This window comes from Erpetoichthys calabaricus, chromosome 4 (assembly GCF_900747795.2).
Source record: "Erpetoichthys calabaricus chromosome 4, fErpCal1.3, whole genome shotgun sequence".
Classification (NCBI taxonomy): Eukaryota; Metazoa; Chordata; class Cladistia; order Polypteriformes; family Polypteridae; genus Erpetoichthys; species Erpetoichthys calabaricus.
This window is the reverse complement of record NC_041397.2, coordinates 181,035,407-181,053,297: the sequence shown is the minus strand read 5'-3', so window position 1 is coordinate 181,053,297 and position 17,891 is coordinate 181,035,407. Positions and strand designations below refer to the sequence as shown.

At 38.4% G+C, this 17,891-nt stretch overlaps 1 protein-coding gene across 3 annotated transcripts in view; it reads left to right on the top strand.

The window, feature by feature from the left end:
- The window catches only part of LOC114650403 (PI-PLC X domain-containing protein 1-like), a 45,211-nt gene extending 35,786 nt beyond the window's left edge, over positions 1-9,425 (top strand). For all 3 annotated transcript variants that reach the window (XM_051927095.1, XM_051927094.1, XM_028800010.2), the window contains one exon: positions 7,900-9,425. In XM_051927095.1, coding sequence (XP_051783055.1) covers positions 7,900-8,150 — 251 coding nt within the window. In that variant the 3' untranslated portion in view covers positions 8,151-9,425. The remainder of the gene's footprint in view (positions 1-7,899) is intronic.
- Positions 9,426-17,891: the final 8,466 nt, after the last annotated feature.

Genomic DNA, 17,891 nt, shown 5'->3' with positions numbered 1-17,891 from the left:
GGAAGCCTATATAAAGCTATTTGGCTGTCAGACTAAATGCCATGTGTGGTGTAAACAATACACTACACACTTATCAAAAATACACCATCCCCACTGTAAAGCATGGTGGTGCCTGTATTATGCTGTGGGGATGCTTTTTTGCATCAGGCCCTGGAAGGCTTGTGACATGTGAGTATAAAGAGTGAATGTAGAATGTAAAGTGAATGTATCAAAATACAGGGATATCCTGGAGGAAAACCAAGCATAAAACCAAAGCTACACAGGAGTGACTTAGAAACAATGTTCATGTCCTGGAAAGGCAACTGAGAATTTGTGGGTGGATTTGAAAAGGCTGTTCACTCATAATGTCCATGCAACATTACAAAGCTTGTGCAGTTTTGAGAAGAATAATGGTAAAAAATTGTAGTGTCCAGAAGGACCAAGCTGACAGAGAACTGTGCACATGGACTGAAGGCTATAATGTCCGCTGAAGGTGGATCTACTACATGATGACTTGAACGGGATGAATACTTATTCAATCAGTTATTTTGTGTTTTATAATTATTTTAGTCCACTTGCAGAGATGTTTTTTCTCCAACTTTTATTAAAAAGTCTTTCTCTATTGTTTAGAGTCAAAAACACCAAATTAAATCTTCTGTGATTAAATGTTGTATAATAATAAAATGTGAAATCTTCCAAGGGGATGAATAATTTTATAGGATCTATCTATCTACAGTGCATCCGGAAAGTATTCACAGCGCATCACTTTTTCCACATTTTGTTATGTTACAGCCTTATTCCAAAATGGATTAAATTCATATTTTTCCTCAGAATTCTACACACAACACCCCATAATGACAATGTGAAAAAAGTTTACTTGAGGTTTTTGCAAATTTATTAAAAATAAAAAAACTGAGAAAGCACATGTACATAAGTATTCACAGCCTTTGCTCAATACTTTGTCGATGCACCTTTGGCAGCTACAGCCTCAAGTCTTTTTGAATATGATGCCACAAGCTTGGCACACCTATCCTTGGCCAGTTTCGCCCATTCCTCTTTGCAGCACATCTCAAGCTCCATCAGGTTGGATGAGAAGCATCGGTGCACAGCCATTTTAAGATCTCTCCAGAGATGTTCAATCGGATTCAAGTCTGGGCTCCAGCTGGGCCACTCAAGAACATTCACAGAGTTGTCCTGAAGCCACTCCTTTGATATCTTGGCTGTGTGCTTAGGGTCGTTGTCATGCTGAAAGATGAACCGTCACCCCAGTCTGAGGTCAAGAGCACTCTGGAGCAGGTTTTCATCCAGGATGTCTCTGTACATTGTTGCAGTCATCTTTCCCTTTATCCTAACTAGTCTCCCAGTTCCTGCCACTGAAAAACATCCCCACAGCATGATGCTGCCACCACCATGCTTCACTGTAGGGATGGTATTGGCCTGGTGATGAGCAGTGCCTGGTTTCCTCCAAACGTGACGCCTGGCATTCACACCAAAGAGTTCAATCTTTGTCTCATCAGACCAGAGAATTTTCTTTCTCATGGTGTGAGAGTTCTTCAGGTGCCTTTTGGCAAACTCCAGGCGGGCTGCCATGTGCCTTTTACTAAGGAGTGGCTTCCGTCTGGCCACTCTACCATACAGGCCTGATTGGTGGATTGCTGCAGAGATGGTTGTCCTTCTGGAAGGTTCTCCTTTCTCCACAGAGGACCTCTGAAGCTCTGACAGAGTGACCATCAGGTTTTTGGTCACCTCCCTGAATAAGGCCCTTCTCCCCTGATCACTCAGTTTAGATGGCCAGCCAGCTCTAGGAAGAGTCCTGGTGGTTTTGAACTTCTTCCACTTACGGATGATGGAGGCCACTGTGCTCATTGGGACCTTCAAAGCAGCAGAAATGTTTCAGTAACCTTCCCCAGATTTGTGCCTCGAGACAATCCTGTCTCGGAGGTCTACAGACAATTCCTTTGACTTCATGCTTGGTTTGTGCTCTGACATGAACTGTCAACTGTGGGACCTTATATAGACAGGTGTGTGCCTTTCCAAATCATGTCCAATCAACTGAATTTACCACAGGTGGACTCCAATTAAGCTGCAGAAACATCTCAAGGATGATCTGGGGAAATAGGATGCACCTGAGCTCAATTTTGAACTTCATGGCAAAGGATGTGAATACTTATGTACATGTTGTTTCTCAATTTTTTTATTTTTAATACATTTGCAAAAATCTCAAACTTTTTTCACGTTGTCATTATGCGGTGTTGTGTGTAGAATTCTATCTATCTATCTATCTATCTATCTATCTATCTATCTATCTATCTATCTATCTATCTATCTATCTGTCTATCTAGCCTCCTGCCTGCCTGAATAACACAGTACCCACAAACAAGTGCAAATTCCATAAATATTGAATATATTGAAGCAGAATAACTATTATTTTCCTATAACTAGCCATGCATATCAAAACCAATGTTTGCCAAATGCTATTGTTATAATTCTAAATCATTATTTGGTGAAATTCAGCGGCCATCCAGATAATCCATGCAGAGTGATGTATGAGTGTGTGAGATGTATACTGTTTATACTGTAGTGTATATATATATAGAGAGAGAGATGATCAAGCAGCACTTACAAGACCCTCTTCTCTGCTTGAATCTATTTGAATTGGTATGTGGCTGTTGGTGAGCCATGGGACAGATCTTGGCTTAGATCCACTCAAGGAGATCGGGAAAGTGAGTGCTAATGAAGTTGCAGCTGACCCCAGGTGAGCATTGTTAGATAGAGCCAAACGCATGAATGTGCATGAAGGGCACATGGCAGGAAAAAGATAAATAAAGCTGCATTGAAGGAGTCATGGAAGATCAAAGAGGTGGCAGCAGCACAGGAAGGAGGCTGAAGAAGGAGACAGCCTCCTTTAAACTTTGTGTGAGGAAGTGAGAGAGACAGGGACACTGATTTCACAATTAATTACTCTACCAGCACCAGTGATTATGAAATATCAACTGAAATATGTCATAATTAAATCACAAATAATTAACGTTTATCAACATATTTTCATACAGCACAATCACCAAAGGACAGTATTTTATAGAAGTCAACACAAACATTAAATACTCAACACTGAACAGAGAAGCTCTGTGATGCCCAGGTTGCATGCAGCTGGCAATAACATCCTAGAATCGAGACATTGATAATTATGTCTGGGATGACTAGGGCAATGAGGATAAATAAAGCATGTAAGGTTGGTGCAAAAGTGCATTATGCTATTTTATTCAATATCAAGATTCATTGCAGTCAGTTCAAATTTCTTTAATAAACTATCCAGTGCTAAGTGAGGAAGTTAAAATCCAATAAATAACAATAAATATTCCATAATAACAAGGATAAAACCAAAGTTTGAATCGCCTTTAAAATTTGTGCATCTCTTTATTTTGCCCTACCCCAATCATCAATCTTCCAAGTATACTCAACAGGGATGAGACCCTGGCAAAAGAGGTCCTCTCCTGACTCCGATCCATGTCACCATCCTTCTCTATCTTCCCTCTACTTCCTTTGGTGTCCATGCAATATCTAGGAGCTCTCAATTGCTCCTGCCCTCGACCTGTTCCAACAGGAGCGATCCAGTCCAACCCTTAAGCCCCTCTCACCATGCTCCTTGGGGTTTCTCCTCACTGCTATGCTGCCTTTTCTCACTACACTGGACCCAACTCAATTCTGTCCTTTTTCTCTTATCTTTGCTATGCTTCCTCAATTTCTCTACCCCCTTTCTTTTTCTTACTTAGGCAATTTATAACTTATGTTATTGGAGAACAGCTTAGCTGATTGTGGCTGCACACAAATAAGTTGTTAGACAATCTCCCCAATAAACACTCCATGGCACACGGCTTCACAGCAGTGCGCACCCACACCCTCTAGCCTGAACTGCACCGCCACATACCCTTAGTCACGTCACCACAAGTGCTAATTAATATTCAAGATATTTTAATATTTGTTTAGTGGGCAAAGTGCTAAATCAAATCTTGGGTTCATACACTCGAAACTTTCATATGTACAGAGTACAGTGAAATTCTAACTTGTGTTGCATGTTGATTACCATGTGAATCACCACTCTCCAGCACTGATCAGTGAGTATCACTGCCTTATTTAACTTTGAAACTTTTGTCTTCCTTTTTTACATCTTGAGTTGACAACTTCCACAAGATTCAAGTGAGAGGCATTTTTGTAGGTGGTATACCCATCAATAAACAATTAAGGTTCAAGGTTGCTTTATTTAGTCATGTTTACACAATAAAACATGGAATTTACCTTCTCATTTGCATCTAATAACAAGAGACAGTTTAAGGTAAGGCAGTTTGATAATGCATATTTACACAAACATTGTTACAGGATACATATCAAACATTACTCGTTATCTCCGATATTCCTTATTAAAAAGTCATATGGCACTAGAAAGAAAAGAATTTCTAGAATGATTTCTGTGGGTTTTCAAAGTGACTATCCTTCCTGATTTACTGAAGTTAAGTTCTACATGTGATGGATGTCTACTGTGTTTGCAAACACTGTACACCCTCCTTGTATACCACTGAGCCCTTATTATACCTGATGTGGATTTTATGGATCTTTACACTGAGCTGATGTATTCAGCAACCACCGGTCGAAACTGAATAGTGCAGTTTGATTTTCCTTCATATCACGGGCCACTGATAAGTGAGAATGAATTTGGTGGGGCTAGAGCCTATGTCAAGGAAAGCTTTCTGACAAGTTAATAAATTGTTTGTACATTTTCTCTGTATTTTATATCCTTACATTCTCTAAAATGTTAAATACATTCAGTCTTAAAATGGGAATGCCAATTGCTATATCCATATTAGCACCACACCTTTATATGAAACTCACTGTAGAACTACAGAGTACGTAAGCTCTGTACTGTTTCTGAAAAGCAGTGAATTTTTACATAATGTAAGAAATCCAGATTTACTTTAAGGTTTTGCATTGTTATTTTCTTTCTTTACAGCTTGAGTCACATGTGTTTTTGTTTGCTATACTAACATACACTGTCTATTATAAAAGAAAATCCTGAGATGAGATGAGACTATTTCCAAGAGATTTTTTCAAGTCCCGCGAGACAAGACTTTTGCAATGAGATTATTTCAAGTCCCGCCCTCCTCTCAACCATATTTAACCACGCACACCTTTCATTCGTGTGAATGCTTTTGACAGACACAATTTCTGCTCTTTGAGCTCTTATAAATTTTTTCGTTTTCCTCACCTTAAGATCCCAAGTAAAGAAGACTTATTATGTCCAAATCTTATTGAAGAATTTCATCCCGAAGGGTTATCAACCGAAGAAATGAGTACACGGGCAATCCAAGCACTGAGAAACGATGAAGTCAAACAAATTAATGCGAAAATTGTCAATCGATTACACATCAAATTGGTTTAATGCGTATCAATAGACTATGCTGAAACAGTTGGTGGTGATCGTACAGAAGATGAAAACATCAACTTACAATATCCCCAAGAATAACTACAACCATTAACACTGTCGAGCGGCAGAAATACAAATTGGATCAATAGAGTCCAGCTGCAGTAAGGACAGTTTTAGGCCTCAGACAGATTCAGCAACCTGAGACATTCTGAGGCCCGCAAGATGACACCCCTGTTTAGCTGTATCTCTTTTGACTCCACCCACTTTCCCCACCCCTGTGTTAGCGGTACACTTTTGTGCTAAATGTACTATTATAGTAATGGTGGCAAACTGAATGTGTGTGCAAAAAAATATTTATTATAAATAAAAAAAGCTTCACCAGGATAAACTGTCATGTTAATGTAATAAATGTCTGTTTGTACTTGCTGAGAGGTCGCGAGCCATCCCCAATGGGTACGCAAAGCCACTCGGCTAACAGAGAAGGTCTTAGCTGGGCGACTCAAAAGACTACTTTATACCTCTTCGTGCTTCTGAGGGCGAGTGTGTCATTCCTCTGGAGCATAAGCTCCGCCACAATTAATGCGTCATTAATATAAGTATTAACATTTTGTACACCAGTAATAATATAACACAGAGAGGACAACTAAGACAGTACTAAGATAGCTCCTAAAATTCCGGCATGAAGTATTACATATTTTGACTGTTTACACAAATTATATGATTTATTCGATTCAGAGTCTATAAGAATATGTAGTGTTAATCATAGCTGAGTGCAGCATATCATTTATTCTTTTTCGTCTTCGTCCCATTTCATATTTTTATATGGGGTCAACCTTCTGATTACCAATGTAGATCCTTAGCCACAGAGCCATTATTCCATCGAGTGCAGCATATAACTAACGTATTAAAAAGTGCAGTCTCATGAATATGACATGGCAAACTCTGATATAAAATGTATGCTATAAAATACAAAATCTTAACATTTTTTGTTCAATTTGTTTCTAATATATGACACTAAAACAACTGCTTCGGATGCAGAACTGAGAGACCTCGATAGTTTAGTAAATGCTGAATCCACATTTGAGTGCAGGAACTAAAGGCAAATGAAATCAACATAAGGCATGTGTAATATAGGCGTCAGTTCACCAGAGAAACAGGGGAGTGGCTCCAGAAGGTGGTGTCAATTTATGGACCTCATAGTGTCTGAAGTGCACGGATCTGTCTGAGGCTAGTTTTACACAATTTACACTTTTGATTTCAAATTCAAAACAAGTCTCTAAAGGTATAGTTTAAACCATTGTTCCTTTTCTATTGTACTGTAATATAATCTGATGTCTTTAAAACTGTGTTAGAATTTTAATTCTAACTGAATTCTCAAGGAAACAAAGAAGTAATGTGGTGCAATGGTTAGCATTGCAGCCTCACAGGTTCAAACCTGTGTGTTTAAAATCTCAGCCCAACTACTATCCATGTGGATATTTGCATTTCTTGATGAATTTCTCCCTGGGTCAAGTGAGTTTTCTCAGGTGTGTGTTGTGAGTGTGCCCTTCAAACTTAGAACTTTAACTTAGAAATAGTATACCATCTTTTAAAATTCATGCATGAAAAATATTTGTCCCATCTGTTTTAATTTAGACATAAAAAATTCTTTGCTTTATTAATATACCCATTCTCTGATCCTACTTTTGCCATTTTTTCTCTAATATGTTCTGTTTTTTATGTTTGAATATTCATTCATATATATATATATAACAAATGCCCAAAAAATAGATACAATTGTAATGTTATTTTTTTGGAATGAAAAAGGGCCAAGGATAGAAAAGACACATCTGCAAAGAGATAAAGCAAAGAGTTTTATGGCAAACTAAGGTATGGTTTTATTATTGGGTCATGAATATATATACCCTGAGACTATGGAAGGAGGCAGAAAGTAAAGAAATATTAAAGAAATATTGCCTGCTTCTCCACTTAAACGGGGTGTTTATCAAGTGGTCAAAATATGGGAACAAGCTACAGTGGGAGATACTTGAAGGTGGTGGCGTTACTGTCATTTGCACTAGCACTAGGTAACAGTTAATTCCCAACCTCCTTAATTTATACCATGTTTAATTCATGGATGCACTTGGTATCTGGACCTTTAGAGCAGTAGTTCTTAAATTCAGTCCTGGTAACTTCTGGTGGTAACAGGTTTTTGTTCCAACAAACTTTTTTTTATTTGGACTCCTAGCCTACATAAGCAAGCTGTAATTTTACAGTTTCTATGTTTTAGTGTTAATGTAGATATAGCACCAAGAATGTATGTGTGTTGCATGCAAATACTTTACTTTTTTTTATTTTAAAATTGTTTTTTAAATTTTTATTATTCATCATTCACTCCATTGTTTACTAATTTTTGGGTCTGCATTCAAATACTCATTTTTGTTTTATATTCATAACTTTTATATTTTATCATTTATATTCATAACTTTTCTTTTCATGTATTTTTTTCTGTTCATTTGCAGGAAGATTTTTTGTTGCAGGTATCAATCTGACTGTGGATGCAAAGCACCTTATTTTAAATCCAAGACAGTGTTTGAAGGACATGGTCATGCAGACGTACCCAGTGTTGCTGAAATGGCTTGTAAAACAGTTACCAGGTTCTGGCCACAGTAGCATAAATATTATTGCTGGGGACTTTGTGAGTGACACTCAGCTTGCTCCGACTGTTATTACACTTAATGAAGCACTACTCAATAGGATGTCTTCTCAGTAAGTAATATGGAAAGACCCTTATGGCAAAGGAATTTACAGACTGAAAAGATTGTTATAATTAGGTGCTGATGTGAAGCCTTAACTTTAAAATGATGGCAAGTATTAATTACAGAATGTTCATTAAACAGATTAGGACCATGTGCACAAATCAAATTAAAGACAATTTATGTGTGACAAGCAATACAACAAGCAAATTGCACATCCAGACCTCAAGAGGAGGAGGTAGCAATAATTGCAACAGATTTTTGGATTTTAACTATAATTGTACAGTTTGGATAGTCGTGGATTTCGGCTTATGTTGTATGAATGGGGGACGGGAGTGGAACTGTGATTTTGTCTGTTACAAAGAATCATGGAATCCTAGAGGTTTATTTTTTTCTAGGAATGTTGTTAACTCGTTAAATGGAATCTTTGTTTTCCTCTCCTATGCCATTTGCTGGTACATCTGTCAGCATGACTTTGTTTACATTTTAACCAAATATACTGACCTATGACTTACTGTTTATATACCTCAATATGAGTGTTTAAGGATGAACTATTGTATGACTTATTATATTTGTAAATCTGTGTAAGCACTCTATAATGAATGAATGCCGCTATAGAAGAAAAAGTGAACTGACGTATCAAAATGAAAAAATATACATTAATCAAATGAATGCCTAGCAAGTACTGCATATAGCACGGTAGTATAGCTTTTACATCGCTTCACCATTAGAATAAGGAGCCTCACCACTTATATAAAAAAAACACCTTTTAAAGTAATTTGAAAAAATTAAACATATTTTCTTATCTCGAATTTTAAAAGATGAGAGCATAATACTAAAAACTCTGATAATATGAAGCATGATATTAAAACAAAACAAACAATATGGGTATGCCGCCAGTTTTTGATTAAATGTGTCATATGTCTGCTTTGGCACCACCCTACTTTTCTTGGGATCTTCTTTAAACAACAGTAGCATGTTCTTAATTCTGATTTACTCTGATAAATTAGTAACATTAATTAATAAATATTTTGAAGAAAAAAAATGCAAGTAGTTTAAAGATATGCATTAGCATAAAATATAAGAAACCATGCATTTAAATTTATTTTTTGTGCTTCATTAGTTTCCTGTCACTGTAACCTGCAACTTGATATGAAATCCATTTATGATTTTAATAATGTTTAAACCTACTCATTAGAGGGTTACAGTGCGTCTGCTTCAGGTGCCATCCATTCCTTTTTGTTTTTTGCACTAAATAGGTAGTGTATTTCATAAATCTTTGTTAAAATCTACATGTATGTCCAGTGGTCTTAACTCGCATTGCTCTCTTAGTCCTACCTCCAACTGTCTTTTCTTATTTTTATGGGTTTTTTTGGCCTCCTTTTTCTCATTTACAGGGGAGCTCTTGCCTCCTCTCCACTATTGACTCAAAGTTCAATCCAGCTGGCTTTGTTTGAGGTAACTCAGTGAAAACTCAGCTTTTGTGAGAAAATTCATTGAAGAGTTAAGTGTATCACGTTCCAACAAAACTGGTCTACTCCAGGCTGAGTAAGTTCATGTTGGCAGCCAGACAGACCAATAGATACCAAGACAGACATTTACATTGACAAAAATACTTGTATGTCTAGTGTCCCAGATGGATGCGGACCCTACCCAGCCGGGAAGCCTGGATGGTCCCCGTGATGGACAGTACCTCCCCTGGGCCACGAGGGGGCAGCCGCCCGGGTCTGCTTATGGGCCACTGGACCGGAGCTGGGACACTCATCCCGACCAGAGGACGTGGCCACCACCAGGGGGCGCCCAAACAGTCGTGGAGTCCTGGATGGCAGCACTTCCGCCACACCAGGAAGTGCTGCCGGAAGAATTCCCAGGGGCACCCGGAGTGCTTCCGGGGGCTCTCTTGACACTTCCGCCACACCAGGTAGTGTCGTCAAGGGGAGCACCTGGAGCTCATCCGGGTCAGTACATAAGGGACCACCTCCCTCCAGAAGCTGAGCCGGAGTTGGGAGGAAGGAGACAAAGCTTGCGAGGAGGGGAGAGGCGGTGAGAAAGAGAAAGAAGAAAGAGTTGGTGGAAGAAGGCATTGTGGTGCGAAAAGAAATAAAGAAGTGTGTTTTGGACATTCTGGTGTCTGTCTGTCTGTGTCCAGGGGTATGCTTTCCACACTAGCCATTTCATAGTGTTACTTAAGGAGTATTGAGGAATATTTTCTAGTGCCACCACTGCCATGAAGGAATTATAAACTGATAGTCCTTTATAGTATTGTCACAAAGTGCAAAGCAGATAACTTTGTAAAATTCAGCATCCAAGAAAGAAAACTTTGAGGAATCTAAATAAGAATGTGCAATGACAATAAAGTAGAATTAAAATTACTACAAATTATACAGAAAATTAAATTTAAGATTATTCTTAAAGACATTGGCAATTAAAATATAAAAGGAAAGAGATGAGCTTTATATTTGAGTTCTTACTGTGACCATGAATGGAGAAAGCTTCACAAAAAGATGTGGGCAGAAATTTCCAGTAAGTACAAGCAAAACAGAAGAACTGGTGAATAAAATGAAGCTTCTTCAATACAGTGACTAATGAATGGTCTCAGTGGGGTGTGAAAGCTGTAGCTAAGCAACAGGTGATACTTGCAGGGTCATAGGGGCATGGCTGTAGACAAGAACACACTGACCTCCACCAAATTCACCACACAAATTGACAAGAGTAGATGGACAGTGACCTATGATACCTGAAAAACAAACAAAAAAAATAATGACACATTCCTAACAAGGTAGAGAAAATAAAACTACTCGTTATTGAAATTAACTTCAAATAATAATAGACCCAACTGTAACAAACATTACCAGAAACATCCTTGATCCTGTACAGAAAAGTGAGCACTATCCTGACCTTTCAACAAAGTAAGAATTGAAGAGCCATTAACAAATCTTCCTTACAGGAGCTTGAAAAGCAGTACTGCTGAAGAAGCAGTCTTACTATAGCTACAATTTCAGTAGAAACCGTTTAATACCAGTTAGTAATGTTCTGTACAGAATTCCACATAAACCACACGGTCACCTTCTCATAGTCTGGGGACTCTGGACCCCAACAGCTGGTACAAGATTTACCTTATAATGATTAGACACAATAGTTTCAAAGTCTTAGAAAAACACTATGTAAAACACCAGAACCAACATAATGCCGTGCACTTTCCAGGTGTTTAACATGCAGTGGCGCTATACTTGATTCTAGTGTCATGAAGCCTTCTGACATGTAATTCATGTACACCTTTAAACTGTCTCAAAAAAAGTTACCTATTTGGTTAAAAATGTATGACAAGTTCAGAATATTATCCTGGATATCCAAAGCAGGTGTACAGAATTGTAATGCCTCTTAGTGACCCATTCTTAGTGGTTTGGTTCATGATTGTATGAAGAGGAGCAAAGTAAGAACTTCAAATAGAGAATAAAGGTTACAAGACCTCAGACATTGCATGCAGGTGGCAAACAGTGGTCTAATAGTGCATTACCTGTAATAGCCACTTGGTTATTGTTAAGTGCAACATTGAAATATAAAGAACATCTCAACAAGTTTGAGAATTGAAATTTGTTCATTCATTTCTAAACCTTATTCCATTACAGATTAAGAGGTCATTTATAGTTTGAATAATTAACAAATGCACTACATTCTTCACAGTGGTGCTGTGGGTCACTGCTTGAGGTTAGGTTCTGGCTCAGTCAATGTTGCACTGTAATTGAAATGTTTATCCTGTTTCTGTGTGGATTTTTCTCAGCACTTTTCACATCACCATGTGAATTAGTTTGATTGCAGGCTCGAAATCAATGATGTGTGTTAACCTGTTTTATTCCATGTTTAGTGCATTGCAACTGTCTGTGAACATAGCTAATTTGTGGCAGTTGATGCAATGTTTAATATATTTCTATAGTCTAGGACAGGGGTTCTCATACACTAAGTTTCCATCCAGATTTTTGCGACGTTTTGTTATCGACAAACAGAATATACGTAAAAAAAATGTGCGAAATTTGCTGTCTCCAGCCTGTTTCCATCAAACTGGCTTTTTATCGATAAAATGGTGTGTGTGATGACGTCACCCCCCCCCACCCCAAAACGAACTGTCGCATAACTTTTGTTGTATCGCGAAAAAAATCTGCCCTTGAGCCGTTTCCATACATAATTTTGTGTATGTCGCAAATTATCTACCTTTTGTTTTCCACGTTACACCCCCTCCACTAAACAAAGAAATGGAGAGATTATTCAGACAGTTTTTTGAAATTTGCCAGCTTACTGTTATTTCAGTTTCACAAATAATTGGAATTGTACATAATATCCGAAGACGACAGCAGAATGAAGCAGTTGCTTGTCTGATAGCCCTAGAGCTCGAAGAAAGTACCCCAGTGCGACGAAACCCACGGGTATGGGAGAGACGACGGAATAAGACCTTCTGGGAGGAGGTGGTGGAGAGACACTTAACAGAAAATCTCTGGCTGCAACATTTTAGAATGACACGGCCGACGTTTGAGATGTTGTGTGGATTCATCAGTCCTGATGTTGCGCCCATCACAGGTTGCCACCGACCACCGGTTCCAACCCAAAAGCGGATTGCCATCGCCCTTTACAAGCTGGCAACCTGCGCCGAGTATACAGTAGTTGGAGACACTTTCGGGGTTAGTAAAACTACCGTCCATCGATGTGTATATGCTGTGTGCACCGCTATTAAAGAAAAATTAATGCGGCGTTATATCAGACTTCCGACTGTAGCGGAGGCCAATGAAATTGCATACCGCAATTCCTTGGTGCATCTTGTGCCACAGATTTACGGTGCGCTAGATGGCACGCATGTGCCTATTCTTCCCCCGACAGAAGGCTACCGCGATTACATTAATCGCAAAGGGTGGCCATCTATTGTTCTCCAGGCCCTTGTTGATGACAGGTGCATGATACGAGACATTTGTGTTGGCACTCCTGGAAGTGCCCATGATGCAGCTGTGTTTGCAGCATCGGATCTGTACAGGTGAGCCTACCTTTCAACATCCCTTCACATTGCGATAACAACTGAATTAACCTGCTTCCCTTAAGGTTTTTAATTAAAACTGAAATTTGAATTAATACAAAATAACGACGTTTAATCAAAAAAAAAACTCTCTTCATCAGACCATGCGAACCGCTCCGCCATTCACGTTTTGATTGCACGTGATGAAAATGTGACACATTTATTTGCGTTAAAGCCCTTTTTTCGATATGGAATTTATGCGCTAAAGTTAAACGGAAAAATATTATGTCGACATGTACAACATTTTATCGGTAATTTGCATTTCCATCAGCTATATCGGTAAAAAAATTTGAAGCGCTAAATATTTTTTCGCAAAAACTCCTTGGATGGAAACCTGGCTATAGTCAGTCCTAAGGGCCCACTGTACCTTCAGGTTTTTGTTTCAACTAGATTCATAATCAGTGACAACAACTGATAACACTGATCTCAATTAATTAGCTAGTATTTTCTTTCTTTTCTCTTATTCTGCATTCAGAAAAGCACAGCAGCATCATCTTTACATTTATAAGACATTTAGAAATATTTATATTTTTGATATAAATTTAAATGCTTAACTCTATTTTGTTGATTTTGTTATATTTGCCCTTTCTCTGTGCAGTTTGCTCCCATCATTGTATCTTAATACAATGGGATAGCAGGCTGCTTGCTGCTTGTGCTGATTGACACATTTGCAAAACAAAGACGCTGATGAAGAGGTGCGAAAGAATTTAAGGTGGCCTGGCATTGTGGCTTTTTTCGTAGGCTCATGGGATTCTAGTGTTAAAAATGAGCAGAGCAGACACCCAGGCAAACAACACTGAATCATGAAAGGCTGCAACTAGTTTAGCATCAGAACCAGTAATTAGCAAATAATGGATTAAAAAATTAGAACACCTGGAAAAGTAGAATGAAAATCAAGATGAAAATATTGTTAAACATAAAAAATACATTATACCCACATAACTTCTTAGTACATTTTTTACCAAACTAAGTTTTATAATTTCTATATTACTCCCAACACACAGAATCTAGGATATAACAGTTCACTTAAATAGCCAAGGAGTCCAATTAAAAACAGAAGCTGATTGGAAAAAAATCCTGAAGCCACAGTTGGTCTTTCAGAACTTGTGGTCTAGGACCATAGTCATTTGTGTATGTGTGTGTGTGTATACATATATATATATATATATATATACAGTACTGTGCAAAAGTTTTAAGCAGGTGTGAAAAAATTCTGTAAACAAAGAATGCTTTCTGAAATATAAATAATTATTGTTTATTGTTATCAATTTACAAAATGCAAAGTGAACGAACAAAAGAAAAATCTAAATCAAATCAATATTTGGTGTTACTACCTTTTGCCTTCAAACCAGCATCAATTCGTATGAGTACACTTGCACAAAGTCAGGGATTTTGTAGGATTATAGTCAGGTGTATGATCAACCAATTATACCAAACAGGTGCTAATAATCATCAATGTCACACGTAGGTTGAAACACAGTCATTAACTGAAACAGAAACAGCTGTGTAGGAGGCTTAAAACTGGGTGAGGAACAACCAAACTCTGCTACCAAGGTGAGGTTGTGGAAGACAGTTTCATGTCATGGCAAGATTGAGCACAGCAACAAGACACAAGGTAGTTATGCTGCATCAGCAAGGTCTCTCCCAGACACAAATTTCAAAGCAGACTGGGGTTTCAAGATGTGCTGTTCAAGCTCTTTTGAAGAAGCACAAAGAAACGGGCAACGTTGAGGATCGTAGACGCAGTGGTCGGCCAAGGAAACTTAGTGCAGCAGATGAAGGACACATCAGGCTTATTACCCTTCGGAATCGGAAGATGTCCAGCAGTGCCATCAGCTCAGAACTGGCAGAAACCAGTGGGACCCAGGTACACCCATCTACTGTCCGGAGAAGTCTGCCCAGAAGTGGTCTTCATGGAAGAGTTGCAGCCAAAAAGCCATACCTCCGACGTGAAAACAAGGCCAAGTGACTCAAGTATGCACAAAAACATAGGAACTGGGGTGTGAAAAATGGCAGCAGGTGCTCTGGACTGATGAGTCAAAATTTGAAATATTTGGCTGTCGCAAAAGGCAGTTTGTTCGTCGAAGGGCTGGAGAGCAGTACAATAATGAGTGTCTGCAGGCAACAGTGAAGCATGGTGGAGGTTCCTTGAATGTTTGGGGCTGCATTTCTGCAAATGGAGTTGGAGATTTGGTCAGGATTAATGGTGTTCTCAATGCTGAGAAATACAGGCAGATACTTATCCATCATGCAGTACCATCAGGGAGGTGTATGATTGGCCCCAAATTTATTCTGCAGCAGGACAACGACCCCAAACATACAGCCAAAGTCATTAAGAACTATCTTCAGTGTAAAGAAGAACAAGAAGTCCTGGAAGTGATGGTATGGCCCCCACAGAGCCCTGATCTCAACATCATCCGAGTGTGTCTGGGATTACAGTAAGAGACAGAAAGATGTGAGGAAGCCTACATCCACAGAAGATCTGTGGTTAGTTCTCCAAGATGTTTGGAACAACCTACCAGCCGAGTTCCTTCAAAAACTGTGTGCAAGTGTACCTAGAAGAATTAATGCTGTTTTGAAGGCAAAGGGTGGTCACACCAAATATTGATTTGATTTAGATTTCTCTTTTGTTCATTCACTGCATTTTGTTGATTAATGAAAATAAATGATTAACACTTCCATTTTTGAAAGCATTCTTTGTTTACAGCATTTTTTCACACCTGTCTAAAACTTTTGCACAGTACTGTGTATATATATATATATATATATATATATATATATAAATATATATATATATAATGTATATATATATATATAAATAAAGCATAACTCCCTGTATATTTACTTGTTTATGATGCAGTTTTATTTTCTAGCTGCACAGTTGAAATTTAGCACAGATACTTCTCAACAGATGTCAGATTTCTGACATATAACTTTTGGTCTTGCTCTACTGGGAGGTTTGGTGGAAGTGACTTGGGCAAGAAATACAACAATATGATTTATCAAGAGAGAAATAGTATAAATACAGGCTGTGGTGGTGGTGTCAAATATGTATTCGATTTACTCCCATCATTTTTTTAATTAAGCATGTCCCTCACTATTTTTGTCTTGGACCCAAGCCACCCCTGCTGTGTTCCTGCAGTTTTTTTTTTTTTTTTGCGATTTGGGGATCTCTGCAGCAGATGGAATTCCCAAGAATACAATATAAAAATAAGCTTTTCAACAATAACAATAGTTATGTACTATATGCTTTAAGGTTTCTAAAGCCTGATAATAAATGATTTTGTAACTTCTTTTTACCTTTCTCTTTTCTGATTGGGCAATGTCGGGTAACTCAGCTAGTGCGCTTAGTTTGTTATGTTGATTTTACAAGAAACACATGAAAATTCCAACAGATTGAGACAGATTGCATTGTTCTAGTAACATCTATGAAGGGGCTTAGTTAGGTTACAAGAGAAGCAGAAATGGATAAGAAAAAAATGTACGCAAGTTACTTTTAAAAATGTCCTTATCCTGATTGGTTTACTATAGGACAAAACACTTTAAAAAACATAACATAGCTGGGAAAGGCTAAGAGAAATTAGAAGTCTGCCAATGGACAAAAAATGAAGACAACAAAGACAAATATTCCATTCTTTAGTTTGTAAGTCGGCTGAAATGAAACTGCAGATTCCTTTAGTTTCCTTGTCTTCTTTCATATCAGTGCTTGTTTAGCATCAGCATTAAAATAATCTGTGTATATTTTCATTATATTTTATTTTCCTTTATAAGGATGATAGTAAGTTGACAACTACTATACTATGTATATTGCATAATTCATAAAAAATAAACCTTAATTAAAAAAATTGTTTTGTTTGGCTACACAGTATAAACAATACTGTCAAACAGTTGTCCCTGTTACAGAGAAAGCTACCAAACTGATTTACACTATCTTTAACTTTGCCTTTTAGTTAGGATGCCAAACCGACTCATGCTTTATGTTCCTACTGTAGAAAGGTTGGCATGTTCTTGAACAACACAAGAAGAAGCTGTGGAGGGTTGAAAAAAACATACACAAAAAAATTAAAATTTCTTTAATGTTGTTTCAGCCACTGCTGCAGTTTCTCGCATTGATGCCTAATATCATTTGCAACTTCTTCGATGATTTTTGAGTGCATCCTTGAGTAATTCTGGCAGGTAGGCAGGCCCCTTTTGAGAAGTGTTTTCCATTTGGAGTTTATAACGCTCACTGTGGTTATGCAGTGCCAAGAGCCTAATACATGACTTTGTAGTATTTTCCAAATTTATAGTGTGGTCCACCAGAGGGTGTACAGCTCCCTCAACCCTGACACTGACAGGCTAAGACACAAGTTCAAAAAAGCACAGCCGTTTATTATTCAGTGGGGAAGCATTTTTCCTTCGCTCCCCACTATACAGCATTGTACACAGCACCAATATCTAAATACACCATCCTTTCTTCTTCTTCTCTCTCTCGCTGTCTTCCTTGCCTCCACTCCTCCTCACAAGCTTTGTCCTCCACCACCCGACTCTGGCTCCCTGATTGGTGGTGAGGCAGCTCCTTTTATAGCACACCCGGAAGTCCTCCAGGTGTTTCTCGACCTTCTTCCGACTGCACTTCTGAGTGTGGCGGAAGAGGTTCCTCCAAGGACCCAGCAGCACCTGCAGAACCCACTGGCAGCACCCACGGAGCCTAACAGGG